Source organism: Scatophagus argus, chromosome 6 (assembly GCF_020382885.2).
Source record: "Scatophagus argus isolate fScaArg1 chromosome 6, fScaArg1.pri, whole genome shotgun sequence".
Lineage (NCBI taxonomy): Eukaryota > Metazoa > Chordata > Actinopteri > Scatophagidae > Scatophagus > Scatophagus argus.
In genome coordinates, this window is record NC_058498.1 from 8,721,626 (window position 1) to 8,736,269 (window position 14,644).

Consider the following 14,644-nt stretch of genomic DNA (forward strand, 5'->3'; position numbering starts at 1 on the left):
ATGTAAGTATGTGATGTAATGTCCCCAGAAGTGATGGAAACATGAGTGAGCATGTGTGCGTGTGTGTGTGCGTGCGTGCATGTGTGCATGTGTGTGTGTGTGTGTGTGTGTCTGTGTGCTCAGAGCTGGGTGTGGCCTCCTGGTGGCTTCCCACAAACACAGCTGAGTCAGATATCTTCATCAACTCAACCATCTGCCTGCTGTATCGAAAGAGTGACTCATTCATTAACATGAAACATGTTTGTTCTCACGCTATCTGTCATTTTCCATGCGCCTCAGTTCAGGTCAGTTCAGTTCATTTGATCTTTGTGTCCATGCTCAGCTCCAGCTCAGCCACTCTGCTCTAGAAGTATTCTGCCAGTCCCTTGTATAGACCTTAAGTCATTGGTCAACAGACAGTCTGCTCCGTGTGTCGGTTGTGGGATATCAATTTTTTGATCATCATTAGCTCATCATCAGCTCAACGTATTATTTTCAAAGAACATAAATTCTTTCTTTGTGTTGTGTTTACAATTATCAGTACCTTAGGGATTTCAAAGAGCTGCATTCATTTAGTTCAGTCAATTAATTCACTAAACATTTCTAAACCATACTCCCACAAAATTTATTGATTATAAGCATAATAACATATGTGAAAAAGAATTCAAAATACAATAAATTCTTCACTGTAAGATCACATTATCACAGCACAAATGCAGAAACGAAAATATTAAATGCAAAATATATTTTTTATCAATACATTTTCATAAAACAAATATCCTTCAGAGCTTCAGATCTTTTTTTTTTTATTACCAACATAATAGAATTATTTACAGTACACATATTGATATTTAAACATTTTACTTTGAGGATACTATTCTGTATTGGACACTGGTTTCAGTTGAGTTCTCAGTTAAACTGATATTTGACTATAAGAAAGTATGATGAAATGTACTATACAAAAATCTTGGACATTAAGTAGCTGTCTAAGTCATCAGGGAGATTTGATTTGACTCTTTTAATGTATTATTTCTAGAGCTTTCTGGCTGTCCTTAGGGAATGGTCCGGATAAGACTTATGAGTGCCCAACACTGCTGAAATTCTGTTGTCAGTCTGTGAATGCTTTCATGTTTGAGTGTTGGTGATTGATGTGTGTGTTGTCAGGGTGTCTATCTGAACTCAGTCTAAATTGGGACATAACTGAAATTGTCAACCTTTAAGGTTCTCTCTCTCGTCTGGCATGATAGTCTCGATTTGGTCTCCCAGGCTGGTGAAACTCGGCCGTTCATTGAAATCGTACGCCCAGCACCCTTTCATCATCCTGTACACCTGGTGTTAGAATGAGGAAAAACATCTAATTAGCTGTTTTGCTGTGAGATGTTTAATCTCACTCTCTTTCTGAAAATTGACCCAAACGGAGTGACCATACCTTGGGCGGGCAATTCGGAGGAGCTGGCAACCTCCAGCCAGTCTTCAGAATATTTGCCAGATGTATTGAAATGGTTGGACTCTGCACATTATATCCAATCTCCTGCATACATAGCTAAAAAAGGTGACATTAATGAAACATTTAATAAAAGGAAAACCAAAAACAATGTTTCAGTTTGAATAAACAATTCTGCATAAGTTACAAACTTTGAAATGTTGTTCGTATAAGTTCATGATAAACCTTCTTACTCGTTTTGGGTTTGAGTTAACGTCACAGTAGGAGAAGAGCTCGTGCAGAACGACTCCAAAACTCCAGACATCTGACTTGTGGGAGAATTTGAACTCAGTGATGGACTCTGGAGCATACCTGCATTAGACAGACAAGCAGTGTATGGTCAAGTAGACATACATGAACTGAACACAAGTTAATCTTCAGCTAAAGCATTTTCTACAACACAACAGGCTGGCTTTTATGAAAATGAGTCAAAACAGCAACGTGTGACATTTTGGAAAGAGAGGTAGATGAGAAGACTGACAACCCTCTCACATCTGTCCAGTAAATATCAGGCTGCAGTCTGCAGCCAGTTAGTTTAGCTTAGTGTAAAGACAGGAAAAAACTAGAACCAGTTAGCTAAGTTCAAACAAAAAGGAGGCTTTCACTTGATGGTCCTCAGGATCTTTGCAGCAAGTTTTCAGCAATTTTGCAGCAGGCTTGACAAAACTGCAACAAGTTATAGATTTGTGCACTATTAGAGTAGTATTAGAGTTTTCAAATACAAGGCAATCTACCAGAAGATGGGGCTCTCTCCAGGCTGCGTGACTCGGTAGTATTCCTTGTCAAAAGGAATAATCTTGGTCAGCCCAAAATCAGCGATTTTCACCAGCGACTCACTGGCCACAAGGATATTTCTGGCTGCGAGGTCTCTGTGCACATAACGAAGGGACTGCAGATACTCCATCCCCTGGCAAATTTTAAAACAACAAAACAGGAGAAAAAGAAATCGACCTTTGGTACTATCTTTCAGATGGTGAAAATGAATTCAGGGAGCCACAAGATGAGATCTTCCTGCAGAGAGCCTCAAACAAGTATCAGAAATACCTCTTTAATATTGAATTCAGGTGTGGTATGGGACTGTTTTTCAGGATTTGGGCTCGGCCCCTTACTTCCAGTGAAGGGAAATCTTAATGCTTCAGCATACCAAGACATTTTGGACAATGCTATGCTTCCAACTTTGTGGGAGCAGTTTGGGGAAGGTCCTTTTCTATTCCAACATGACTGTACCCCAATGCACAGAGCAAAGCTCCATAAAGACATGGTTGGATGAGTTTGGTGTGGAAGAACCTTTGGGATAAACTGGAATGGAGATTACGAGCCAGGCCTTTTGGTCCAACATCAGTGTCTGAATACATATTTAAGAAGACACAGTACTTAAAGGTGATAATAATCAGTGTAAAAATTGCAAGATTTTGTCAACCAATAATTAAATGAAAATGAGTTGAATTTCATGATGGGAACCATATGCAGGAGTATAGCTCATATGTCTGATTATTACCTTACAGATCTGAGAAGCAAAAAGCAACATCCGCCACGTGTTGACGCTATGTCGTTTGTTCTCCAAGTAACCAATGAGGCTGCCATAGGGCAGGTACTCCATCACCAAACTCATGCTGAGACGACCTGTGAACATGCAAACATTAAAATCATGGAGAGGAAAACTTTCCAAACTGCGAAGGCACTTCTACTTGTCTCATTTTATACATAATTTTTCCAATGAGTGTTTTTATTACCCATGCTGTAGCAGACTCCTCTGTATTTGACGATGTAGTCGTTGTGAAAAACACTGAGGGTGTTGACCTCCTTCTTGAAGTCTTCCATGGTTGACTGCTTGTTGGGCTGCAACTTTTTCACAGCAACCAGCTCACCAGTGTTGTCACCCAGCGGGTCATAACGGCAAAGTTCAACGCTGCCAAAGTTTCCCTGGAAAAGTTTTGAGCCACTCAGTTGTTGGTCAGGGAATTTAAAATGACCTCCTTTGGTTTTTGTTTTGATAGTCAGGCTGGCCATGAATCCCTCTCTGTCTTACCTGAATCCTTTTTCAACATGGCAACCTTGTGAGAAGCTTTATCACAGCTGAACAGTACACTAAATTATGATTTTGAAATCATTTGAGGCAAGAAGCAAGGCAGCAACAGAATCTTGATTCATATTTCCTGTCTGTCCTCATATCAATCTGCTCTGCTCTCTTTATTTATCAGGTTGTCCTTTAAACACCATGTCTTGGGCACAGCAAATGAATTCTTGGTGATAGTTCAAGGGTTAATGTGAATCTTTCTCATCAATTGTCTATACATGCATACAAACATTGACGTAGCACAGTAGGTGAGGAACTCACTGCTACCATGGGTATGTAATACCTCAAAATATAAGTTCATGGTCACTGAATTGCACTGGCTGGAACAAAGAGCTTTGCATTATGTTGTCTGTTGAGTGCAGACGTACTTTTCCCAGAGGGGAGATGTAGCGTAGGTGTCTCTCTTCAAACACTGTCTGGCTGTGTTGATCAGGGTTGAGGACTTTCCAAACCGGGCTCTGTGTGACAGGCTCAGTGGCGTGCAGTATCACATAGTCTGCCATGAAAGAAGAAAGCTTCTCAGTTATGGCTTTTGGTTTTCTGATGTAAATGAATAGCTTGAGTCAGAGTTCACTAACAAATTCTGATATTCAAGACCAAACAGGAGGGCATAATTAGCTTGTGCAAACAATGGGTATCTGATTTTGAAGAAAACCATTTTAGCATTCAAATTGCTGAAATCCTAAACAAAATCTTTGATAGACTTGTCAGCACTCATTTTATATTCATTCATGATACCTTGAGGTATCATAAAGAAACATTTATGTCATATTGTCTATATTCACTGCCAACTGAGTAGTGTTACACACGAGTACCTGATGTGATCAGACTGTTGAGTTGGCGAATAATACTGTGAGAGGAAGGTCTGAAGGCTGCCTGGTAGTCCATACACTGACTGATCAGATCAGCCAGCTCTGTCCACTGGGAGGGAGGCAGCTGCTGGAAGGTCTCATAAAACAGCTGCTTCTACAGGAAACACATCAGTAGCTCGCATCATTCACTGTATCAGAGCTTTTATTTACTATCCTACACTTGTCATTTATGTATTTTGCTGTTTATGTGTTTTTTTCTGTTTGCAGGAATCTGAGAATATTCTTTTCATCTTTTGGTCAAGCTGTTTAGTCAGCTTGTGTCACTTCACCTAGTGAAGTGTGATGTTAAAAAGATGGTGTAAAAAGAATAATTTCTGCTGCATCTTGATTCAGGTGTCCCATAGATGTCAGTTCTTTAGGACAAAGTTGAAGAGTTGAGGAAAAATGCATTTTCCTTTTTCTGTAGTCCTCAAATGCCTATATATAGGCATCTACACTTTATATTAAACATGACTCAAATTTGATAAAATTTAATAAATGCAGCCATTGATATATTAATGACTGCAGTTTAATGCAGTGGTTTCCAACCTGGGGTCTGTAGGCTGAAGTTGGATCACCAGTACTTTTTAGTATTTTGTGAATGAAACAACATGGCTGAGAAGTATAAAACTGCCAAAATGAAACTAAGGCCTTATCTCTAGAGTTATCTTTACTTTAGTTTTATTGAGCAATGGGACAGGTCCTCTGCCAGAATGTATCATTTGCATTGAGACGCTGATAATAGCATCAAGACAATCCAAATGAAACAACACCCTCAGACTAGTGGTACTTAAATGGGGGGTAAGTGGTGGCTAAGTGGCAAGTGGGCAAGGGGTGTTCAGCTTTCATTAAATGCATTTTTGGGCTTTACTGTACACTAATTTAACAGCCTGTTACCCTGTCAAGTGTTCAGCTGCAAGAGGCAGTACCTTGTCCAGCTCCCAGCCTTGCAGCGGGTTGTTCCCACTGTTGAAAATTTCCCACACAGTGGCACCAAAGCTCCACTTATCGCACTCCAGAGTCATGTTATCTGGGGTCTCCAGTATCTCAGGGGCCACCCAGGGGATCCTGTCGAGGATCACTAAAAGCAAAACACCACACAGATGGACATATTGATATATGCACAAATAATGTCAAAATAGTATTTCAAATGCGTTACACCTTCAGCATCATTCATCAGATATCTTTCCTTCTGTTGCCTGACTGTTATATACAGTATATGTACTCTAAATGGACCTGATGGTATCAGACATGGTTACAGAGGGTTTGGAGTGTCCTCCTTAATTTACCATTCTTTTCCAGCATGACCACACTGATGCCTGGGTCACTAAGCTTGATAAACGGAGAGCTTCCCTGTGATGGGTCACCTTCTCGGGCCAGCAGCAGATTTTTTGCACAAATGTTCCCATGAACCATGTTCTTTTCTTCCTGCAAGACATCTATGTGTTAATGTTGACTCATTATAATGTGGGCATCAGTACGGATAAATTTTCGGAATCAAATTGAGCAGGCTATACAAAATGTCATACAGGGCAGAAATTTGGTTTTTGTTTTTTATCTGTAATAGATTTCTACAATTGAAGAACCACATCTACATTTTATATTTAACATGACTAAAATTTGATAAATCTTTTTGCAGACTGGATTTTTGCCCTACCATTTTGCAAGACCTGGTAAAACTCTAAATCAGAAAGTAGATCTTACCAGAAAGATTAGCACAGATGCAAGCTGTTTGGCTACGTCAAGTTTCCAGCTCACTGATACAGGTCTCCCTCTCTTCAAGTAAAGGTCAAGGGCTCCATACTTGACAAACTCCTGCACCATGATGTCTGTAAGGCACAGCGAGATTTGTTTCTACAGCTGTACTTCGAAACCAAACACAAAGAAATGCTCGCCCACAGACAAAGGACTGAGTCGAGTTCACATGAGGATTTACTGATTCGTTAATTCCTTCATTTAGGTCATTTTGTTTTTGTTGGTTGCACATACTTGTACTGTGAATTTTACAGGAACAGAGCCTGTAAATACTTTTACCTCTACCAAGTTAAAGTTAACCAAATATAGTCTGATTTCAATCTCTTAGATCTGAATCTTAGATAAACAATGAAAGCATAAAGCACATTAGCCATTTTAAATCAAGAAGAAAACAATCTTCAAACCATAGCAAAAAAAGGGATAGTCTAGAAAGCCCTGCAATTTGATTTGACTTACTTTTCATTCTATGAACACTAACACCATACACAAGGAGGAGGTGTTTGTGTGAAATCTGACTCATCAAGCTGGCAGCTTCAAAGAATGACTAAGAGAAGGCAAAGGCAAGAAAACAATGTACATATAATGTTAAAGTTAACATATTACGTCACAAAAATCCTTAACATTTTTGTGTATTTGAATCCGAAGAAACCCACCTCCCAGCAGTTTTTGTGACTGAAATCCAGCTCTTTCAGGAAAACTTCTGTCATTTGTTTTTCCCCATCACGAATGTCTGTTTTATAGCCTTTGAAAATTCGAGTGAAAGATCCCTGTCCAAGGCTTTCACCCTGACAGGAAAAATAAATGCAGAAGCTACTTAAAAGTTTTATCCAGCATAGTTTATATTTCAGTACCTTTTAGATTAGGTTGGCAGGATTAGTTGGAGCAAGAGTAGTATTAATGTAGTAGAAGAACTGAAAAGAGAGCAATAAAAATAGAGTTGATACCAAAACATTTGGAGTCAAACACTCACCCATTTCAAGTCTTCATATTTGATCATCTGGAACTGGATGTGACTGAATTTGTTCCTTTCGGGTACTGGGGACCCTTGAGCCTCTACAGAGCTGCTGTTGCGCATGATGATCAGATTTGTGAGCTCTATATGAACAGCAGGAAACATGTTAACATTCTATGAAGGTTGTACAGATAATAATAATAATGATAATAATAATAATAGCTTTATTTATATAGCACCTTTCAAAAACCAAGTTACCAAAGTGCTTAACAATCATTAAAAACAAAACCAACAAATTGTATACAAATAGAAAGTGATAAACAAAATATAAATAGAAAAATGGTGAAGGGTTAAGATAAAAAAATAGGTAATATACAATTGAAAATCAGTAAGTTAAAGGGGACAGTAAAAAGACAACATCAGGTGAAGGCGCTTATCTCAGTTAAAGCAAAAAATTAAGATATTTAATAGATATACTGTAGTTTATTTAATATACTTTTGTCTGTTTCTTTGTTTAACTACCATGTTACTTAGAATGTTCAGAAACCTGGATGAAGTGTTTATAATCCATTTGCAACTGTATGCTGGTTTCTTTCACAATAACACAACACATAACTGGCTTTCTCAAACATGGATACAGTTCTTGGACACAATGTTTACATGCACAAAAATGTAAACACTAGTGACACTAGTGAGGGTGTAAACATAAGGTTAAGTTCTCTTAATATTGGTGAATTTGGATTTTTGTCTGTTTGGTACATTGACTGTCACAAAACCTGTGAATTTAAAAAATGACAACGACCAAGTCATGTATTGCGACAGTGGTTATTTAAATGACAAACCACAGTATGTAAAACTATAGCATACAACCCTTATTCCAAATAGGTTGGCACCCTATGAAAAAGTAAATAAAACCAGAATGGAATCATTTGCTAACATCATCGTGATCGATCATGACATCCATGATATGGGAAACACACCTTGTGGTCGAGGTGGACAGCAGCGGGCCAACTTCACAGGGACTTCAGCTAGTAACAGCTTGTTATGCTGGTAATGGCTCGTGAGCTCTCTCAAGCTGGAGAATGTTTTATGGACACCGGGAAGAGTGTAGTGCTCATTCTTTATAATGAGACAGTCTTTATAATCAAGTCCAAGAGGAGTCTGGAGAAATATAAATATTACATTAAAAAACATTCTCAAGTAGGTTTCAGAAATTGGACTGTACACACTTTGATCTGTGTAAATATTGTAAATACAAAAAAAGTATGGGAATGGCTTTTGGATAATATGCTTCTCTCACAAATTTGTCTCTGCACAGAAACAACATATAGAAAAATTTGTCTATCATCTGCATAGAGTTAAAAGGTACACTATTCAGGATTTTCCTAAAAATGTACAGACTCAAACAAAAATAATCCCTTCAGTTATCACTCATGATGCAACAGAAGTGTATTGTAGTGAAACTCTGCCATCTGCTATATTTGTATTAGTAATATGCTGTGTTTACAGAGTTTTGGATATCAGCAATTCTCGAGAGCGATAAAAAATTTGAATATCGGCGCTTTGAGTGGCTATTTGTCAACCTGGTAATGAGACTCAACAATCAACTGTATTCCTCTAGCAAACAGCAAGCAAAAAATTCAGCATAGTCTGGCTTTAAACTTTTACAATTGCAACAGCAACCTGTGTCATCTAGTGCTTGAATTAGCCTACATCAAAATGAGCACAGATTAAATCTCCAAAGTAACAATTAAATCAGCTTGAACGGCGACCTTTACCTGAACACAAACAGTGAGAAAGAAGTTGTCATAGTCCTTGGGACTCTGCCGCAGAAGGAACGTTCCACCTTTAAATCCTGACTTTTTCAGCTTGTTGACTGCAAACTCTGATCTGATCAAACAAGACATGAAGGAAATATCTAAAACAGGTGCATGTGAATGACTGCTTTGGATTCAGTATTTAGCAAACTGACTCACGTGATTGGACCATGACAATGGTTTCTGATCCCCTCCATAAGACTTGGAGGGGCAATGTCTTGACAGAAGTAGTGGCTGGAGTCTGTGGTCAGTCTGAAATAGCCATCAACAAGTGACACAAATGAAAGTGCTTCCTTTAGACTCTGGAACTTGGCTTCCTGTAGGGCAATTTAGTAATAAATAGACATGCACATGTTATATCAAATGATAATATTATATTCTGGGACAAAATGAATAATATTAAAAGAAAATAATGATATGGAAGATGTGTCCTTTACCAAGCATCTGTCATCTTTGCAGGTTATTGTCACCATCCTGCTGTCATGGGGAGCCTGCTCATGGCAAGGCCTTTTTATACTGATGTCAATGATTTCTTTGAAATCACAGAAGGTCTGCCACTGCAAAAAAAGATATTCCAGTTATTTATTTAAAAGTGTGTCTCTTAATTGTTGGGTGGGGAGTGTGACTATGGAAGCATGTGGGGTTACATTTTGCATATTAACCCTTTAAAAGAGTCAAATAAAATCATCATAAATACAACAACAACAACAGGGGACATTAAACAAGATATAAGAAAACTTTTATATTACTTTGTAGTATGAACTTGTAGACCAATGTCATTAGCTGAGCTGAAGCTACCAGATCCTTCAATGAAGGATGGTGCTATCAAGGGAGAAACCTTGGGTTTGCCAGGTGAGATCTTAAGATTTCCCCTGGAAGAGTTCCAGGAGAAGGCAATATAATAGGCAGTGCTTTCCATATAAGCATAATCAGGCAAATACTTGATGAAACAGGGTAGCAGACATGTTATTTATAGGAAAGAAGGACTAGCTAATAACAATGCCTCAGTCCCTTCCAAGCATGAGTTGTTCATACCAGAGCACCATCAGCTTGACAACTTTCAGCGATTTGAATTCCAGTCACCCCAGCGACCCGCAGGAGAGAGAAAGCTGAATTCGAATGGGAGGAAGAGGGGTTCACTTGAAAGATTTCACTTCCCAGAGTAGGTACAATGCCAGCCAGTTCAATCAGGTACTTGAGCTTCAAGCTGCATTCATCTACAGAGCAGCTGCCAAGCTTCTTTAAAAAACGCTTGAGGGTGTTTCGGATTCGATAACGCTCCAGCCGGCTTCGTTTCTGTATGTCATGGCGATGTGACTTCGGAAGACATGATTTGTAGCTAAAAGAAGAAGAGTACAGAAGTTGTTCCTATGGCTGCAAACAACACCAATAATAACAAATCATTTAAAAGGAAATGTAAGAAAGTTGTTCTATTTGTGAAAGAGAAAAATGTAACTCTACAAAGTTCTTGACTGTTTAAGCTTTAACTGGAGGTGTGGTTTGCAAAAACTGAAATATCCAAAAGTGACTACCTGACAGCCTTGCATAGCTCTTTTACACTCTGATGGCGCTCTTTTGCCATTCTCCACAAGTCCAGCACTGCTAGACCAAGACAGTCCTCTTGGGCACTCAAAGGAGGAGACACCCCTGCCTCACTTGCAATAAAGTCACTTCGCAGCTGAGAACCAAAAGAAATCAATAACAGACATAGTGTTTGACATATGCAGTCATTTAACTGTTTGACACAATATTCAAAACAAGTGGCACTTGTAGCAGTTTGAAGCACATAAAATTTCCTTCTCAGTGTACTTTTGCTTTCTAGCTCTTACTGTATCTCAAAAGAAACTTCATGGGTTGGGTGAGTCAAAACTTCACTTTCATCAAAAGAACCTTTTTGTACTTGTGCTTGATGCGATCATTCTTTGCTTTGTACAGCAGTTCATGAGTTGTCCCACACATAATGCCAGTGTTTAAAATTTAATGTGCTAAAGATTTTTCAGACTTTATGAATAAATGACAATGAACTGAAAAAATACATAACACAACAAGAATATTGCTGATTTACATCTAAATAAATTACAAATAACACCAGAAATATACATTGTACTGAATTAAAATGAATATGCTATGAAATTAGGCCTATCTATCATGATGGGTCAAAAAATAGCACATTTTGAACTTCTACATATTGTACCTGAGCAAAGAGATAATCAATGACACTGTAGTCAATCACTGGACTGATTGTGCCTCTGGTCAGACTGTAGCGAGATGATGTTCTTGGTCCTTGTCCACACCAATTTCCAAAGAAAAACCTGCATGCCAAACATGTCTGTTACTCATGAGAGTATGACAAATTTAACCACTTGAAATGTGCATATTCACCTTCTTAAAATTGAATGTATGACAGGGCTTCTGCATGTTGCTTTGAACATGATAGTTCAGTAACAATATTCGTCATTTTTGGTCTTCCCAAAGACAATTCACCGAGAAATTTAAGAGATTTTATCTTTTGGAACAGGTAAAATGAAGTGCAAGAAGTCAGTAAAATGTGAAACTTTGTTCTGTTCCACCTCTCTGTAAAATACCCGCAAAGAATAAGAATAGTTTTGTTTATTTTCATTTGAAGATACCTCATTTGCCAAACAGATTTTACAAGGATGACAATCAGTCTATTTTTGATTAACAGTATCCTAAAAACATTCCTGATCTTATTTGCCTCTATTTGATTTTCTTACAGGTTAGTTACAACCCATTCCAGTTATTTTTCACATACCTGACTCTAAAGTGTACTTGTAAGTTTTCTTCTGTATTGAAAATGTGTGATGGAGGGTACCAAAATGAGAGATCGGAAGATGCCAAACCAAAAAGGCTTAGGTACACTGGTAAGATTCCTGGAGAAAGAGATCACATACATCATCACAGCAAGACTGACCAGAAGAAGCTATCATGACTTTTCCCAACAAGACGCCAATAAATTTACATCTGCATGAGATAAATGTTAAATATTTGAATATAAAACACATCATGTGGTGCCGTTTATTTAACACAAAAACTTTGGTTTTAGCCAAAAGACTCATGACTTGCCCGTCATAATCTTACCACATTTTTTGCCTGCATGGATACAGACATTTTCAGCAGAGATTTGGCCAGGTGAAATGTGTATTGTTGTAGCATCTTTCGTGGTTGGTAAGAAGTAGAGGTGTACTTGTAAAGAGAGAGCAGTGCTAGAACTGGACCTCTGGCTGCCTCCCCGGTCCCTCATCACCAGAGGGGCTGACTCCTCCTCACTGAGATCCATGGGTACTTCTGAGGACCAAGTCAACAGACATGTACTTATTTTCAGTTAACTGTAAAAGGAAACTGATACTTAGATTGGAGTGACATAATATTAGCAGTTTCAGGTGCAAATGAAATTGTTGGATAACCCTCTTTTTCAGAGGTAATGCACTTGCTTAAGTATGATAAAATATTAAAAATTTCATGAAAATAAAGCAATATTTGCACCGAGGTTTGCTAAAGTTGCATTTGGAAAATAATTTCTGCCCATAGGAGCTGATAATGCTGTAAAACTGAAATCGAGTGCTCGAGTGTTCACATTTTCCCCATGTGACACTTTCACGAAACATCACACACAAACAGTACTTGTAATAAACATGAACATGTTGTGATGTCTGCAGCTCTTCACTACACCACTGCAGCTGGTTTTCCTGAAGGCTCAAATTAAATGACTGACTTTATAAAATGACAAAAATAAATAAATAAATTACTTCTTATTTTATCAATTTTATTTTGTTTATGAGCCTTGATTTACTGGCTCCTCATGTATCCACAGTAAATGTTAGCCAGCCATTTCTTAACAATGATCTTTATTTCTTTATCTAGGGGAAAAAGCAAACATATAATTTAAAGCTGAATTCAGTGTCAGGCGTTGTCTTTCTCCTGTTTTTCTCTCTCTCATCTTCTTGTTATGATTCCAAAAGTCAGTTTTGAGGTCTTTTTAAAAAGTACCAATAAAACAAAAATAAGGAACTAACAATATATATTTTAAAATTGATGTTGTCCTTACTAAATCTGAATCTTAAGAGTAACCTATAGTTGTTAAATATAGTGGAAATAAAGTTAATATTTTCTCAGTGAATGGTATAAAGTAGCATAAATGAAAATACTAGTGAAGTACAAGCACTCAAAGATTGTACTTTACTTGTATACTGCTTATGTAAATGTATTTGGTTATATTCCACCACTGCCGAATTCCCCACCAAAGCTGTAGAAGGAAACCTATCAGCACAGCTAAGATTCAAACTGTAAATAAATTTACTGTAATTCATGTATAAAAATTTGTATAAACTAAAATTTGTATGTTATCACATGTGAAGAGAATTCCCACCATGACTGAATGATGTTTTAAAATGTCGAATGTAAATTAGCGGGGATTCCCATGATATCAAAAGCAACAGCTCACCATGTTGCGCTGTAGCTGAATCAGGAACTCAGTAATTACGATCGCATAATGATATGTAATAATACACAACATTGTTTCACGTTGAAAAGCAGCTTTAGCTAAGACATCTCCATCTCATAGTGTCAGTCATCTCAATATAAAATGAAACTTTAACATTTCATAACAGCATAAACGCTTTCTATGAACATTTTAGATTACGTTTTAGAAGATCATAATCATTATCATGTTTATCATAATTGCTATTGAAGGTATTGTTACCTTTAACTTTGTACTGCAGAAGTCCTCATCTCGATCACTTGTTCTTGTAAAGCAGGATTGTCTTTTTTGACATCTGCGTTTATGCTGTTCTTGTGTGTGTGTGTCTGTGTGTGCTGACAGGAAGTTCAATAGGATTTCCTGATTCAGACAGTCAGTCGTTTCTCGTCATCTTTGTCAAGCTGTTTTCTTCCCACTGACTGAATTGACGCATGTACAAGATTAAATGCTGAAATGTTTCACAAAAGGTTTCACTGTTCACAAGAATCAGGGAATTTTAGGGAATATGTTGGTGTGTGTGTGTTCACACATTTCTGTTGATTACAAATTGCTTCACATCAACTTTGAGAAAATATGACCTCACCTATTAAACATTTAAATGTTTTTGCCTCGCTTGGCCACAGCTGATTAGATCAGCTGAAAATTCTGTATGGACTTATAGCACAACATATTTAATGCCTTTCCTCTTGCACCACCACCCAACCTTTGTTACAAGTCACACTGGTCCATGACAACCTGTTACATGTTTAGATTTTTTTTTAGATGTTCTGTTTCCTGTTTTATTTTGGAATTCCCTCAGTCTGTCTTGTTTTTGCGTCTACATCCTGTCATTCCTTAATTTCCTGCTGCTTTGACTGCATGCCCCAAAATGACTCGTTTCGTTGTGTTTATCGTCTTAATGTATTTAAGCTGTCCTGTTCCTCCCCTGTGTTGCTGTTTGTTTGCTGCCCTTTTTATAACCCTTCATTTTGCCTTTACCTTTTTGAGATTGTTTGCCTGTTGGATTGCCTGGCCCTATACTAAACCCTTTGTTGGATACTGGACTTTTATCTTATGTCAACAAATCAAGCATTTGAGTCCTGTCCTCTGTGAGGTTAACCGGCCTAGCAACAACAACAACATATATCTCACGATCTCATTACATGGAATCTGCTACAGATATTTATGATCTCCAGGCAATGATTTATTTATGTTTTCTTCACCACAGTAAGGTAGTCGGAGATTAAACCCTT

General features: G+C 37.8%; 1 protein-coding gene across 2 annotated transcripts; it reads right to left on the bottom strand.

Annotated features, from left to right (window-relative positions):
- Positions 1 to 579: 579 nt before the first annotated feature.
- Positions 580 to 13,770, bottom strand: jak3 (Janus kinase 3 (a protein tyrosine kinase, leukocyte)). Of its 2 annotated transcripts, XM_046392307.1 has the most exons (24): positions 13,635 to 13,770; positions 12,014 to 12,220; positions 11,688 to 11,805; positions 11,109 to 11,226; positions 10,447 to 10,592; positions 9,950 to 10,253; positions 9,352 to 9,471; positions 9,074 to 9,231; positions 8,876 to 8,987; positions 8,078 to 8,258; positions 7,116 to 7,240; positions 6,799 to 6,930; positions 6,602 to 6,689; positions 6,095 to 6,219; positions 5,680 to 5,818; positions 5,320 to 5,471; positions 4,355 to 4,505; positions 3,908 to 4,035; positions 3,196 to 3,385; positions 2,961 to 3,085; positions 2,197 to 2,369; positions 1,657 to 1,774; positions 1,409 to 1,522; positions 580 to 1,308 (listed from the first exon to the last, which is right to left on the bottom strand). In XM_046392307.1, exons 2-24 carry the CDS (start codon positions 12,210 to 12,212, stop codon positions 1,189 to 1,191), a joined length of 3,336 nt encoding a protein of 1,111 aa, XP_046248263.1. In that variant the 5' UTR covers positions 12,213 to 12,220; positions 13,635 to 13,770; the 3' UTR covers positions 580 to 1,188. The 2 variants fall into 2 exon arrangements, with proteins under 2 accessions (XP_046248263.1, XP_046248264.1); XM_046392308.1 differs by lacking the exon at positions 13,635 to 13,770 and having other exon boundaries at positions 12,014 to 12,921.
- Positions 13,771 to 14,644: the final 874 nt, after the last annotated feature.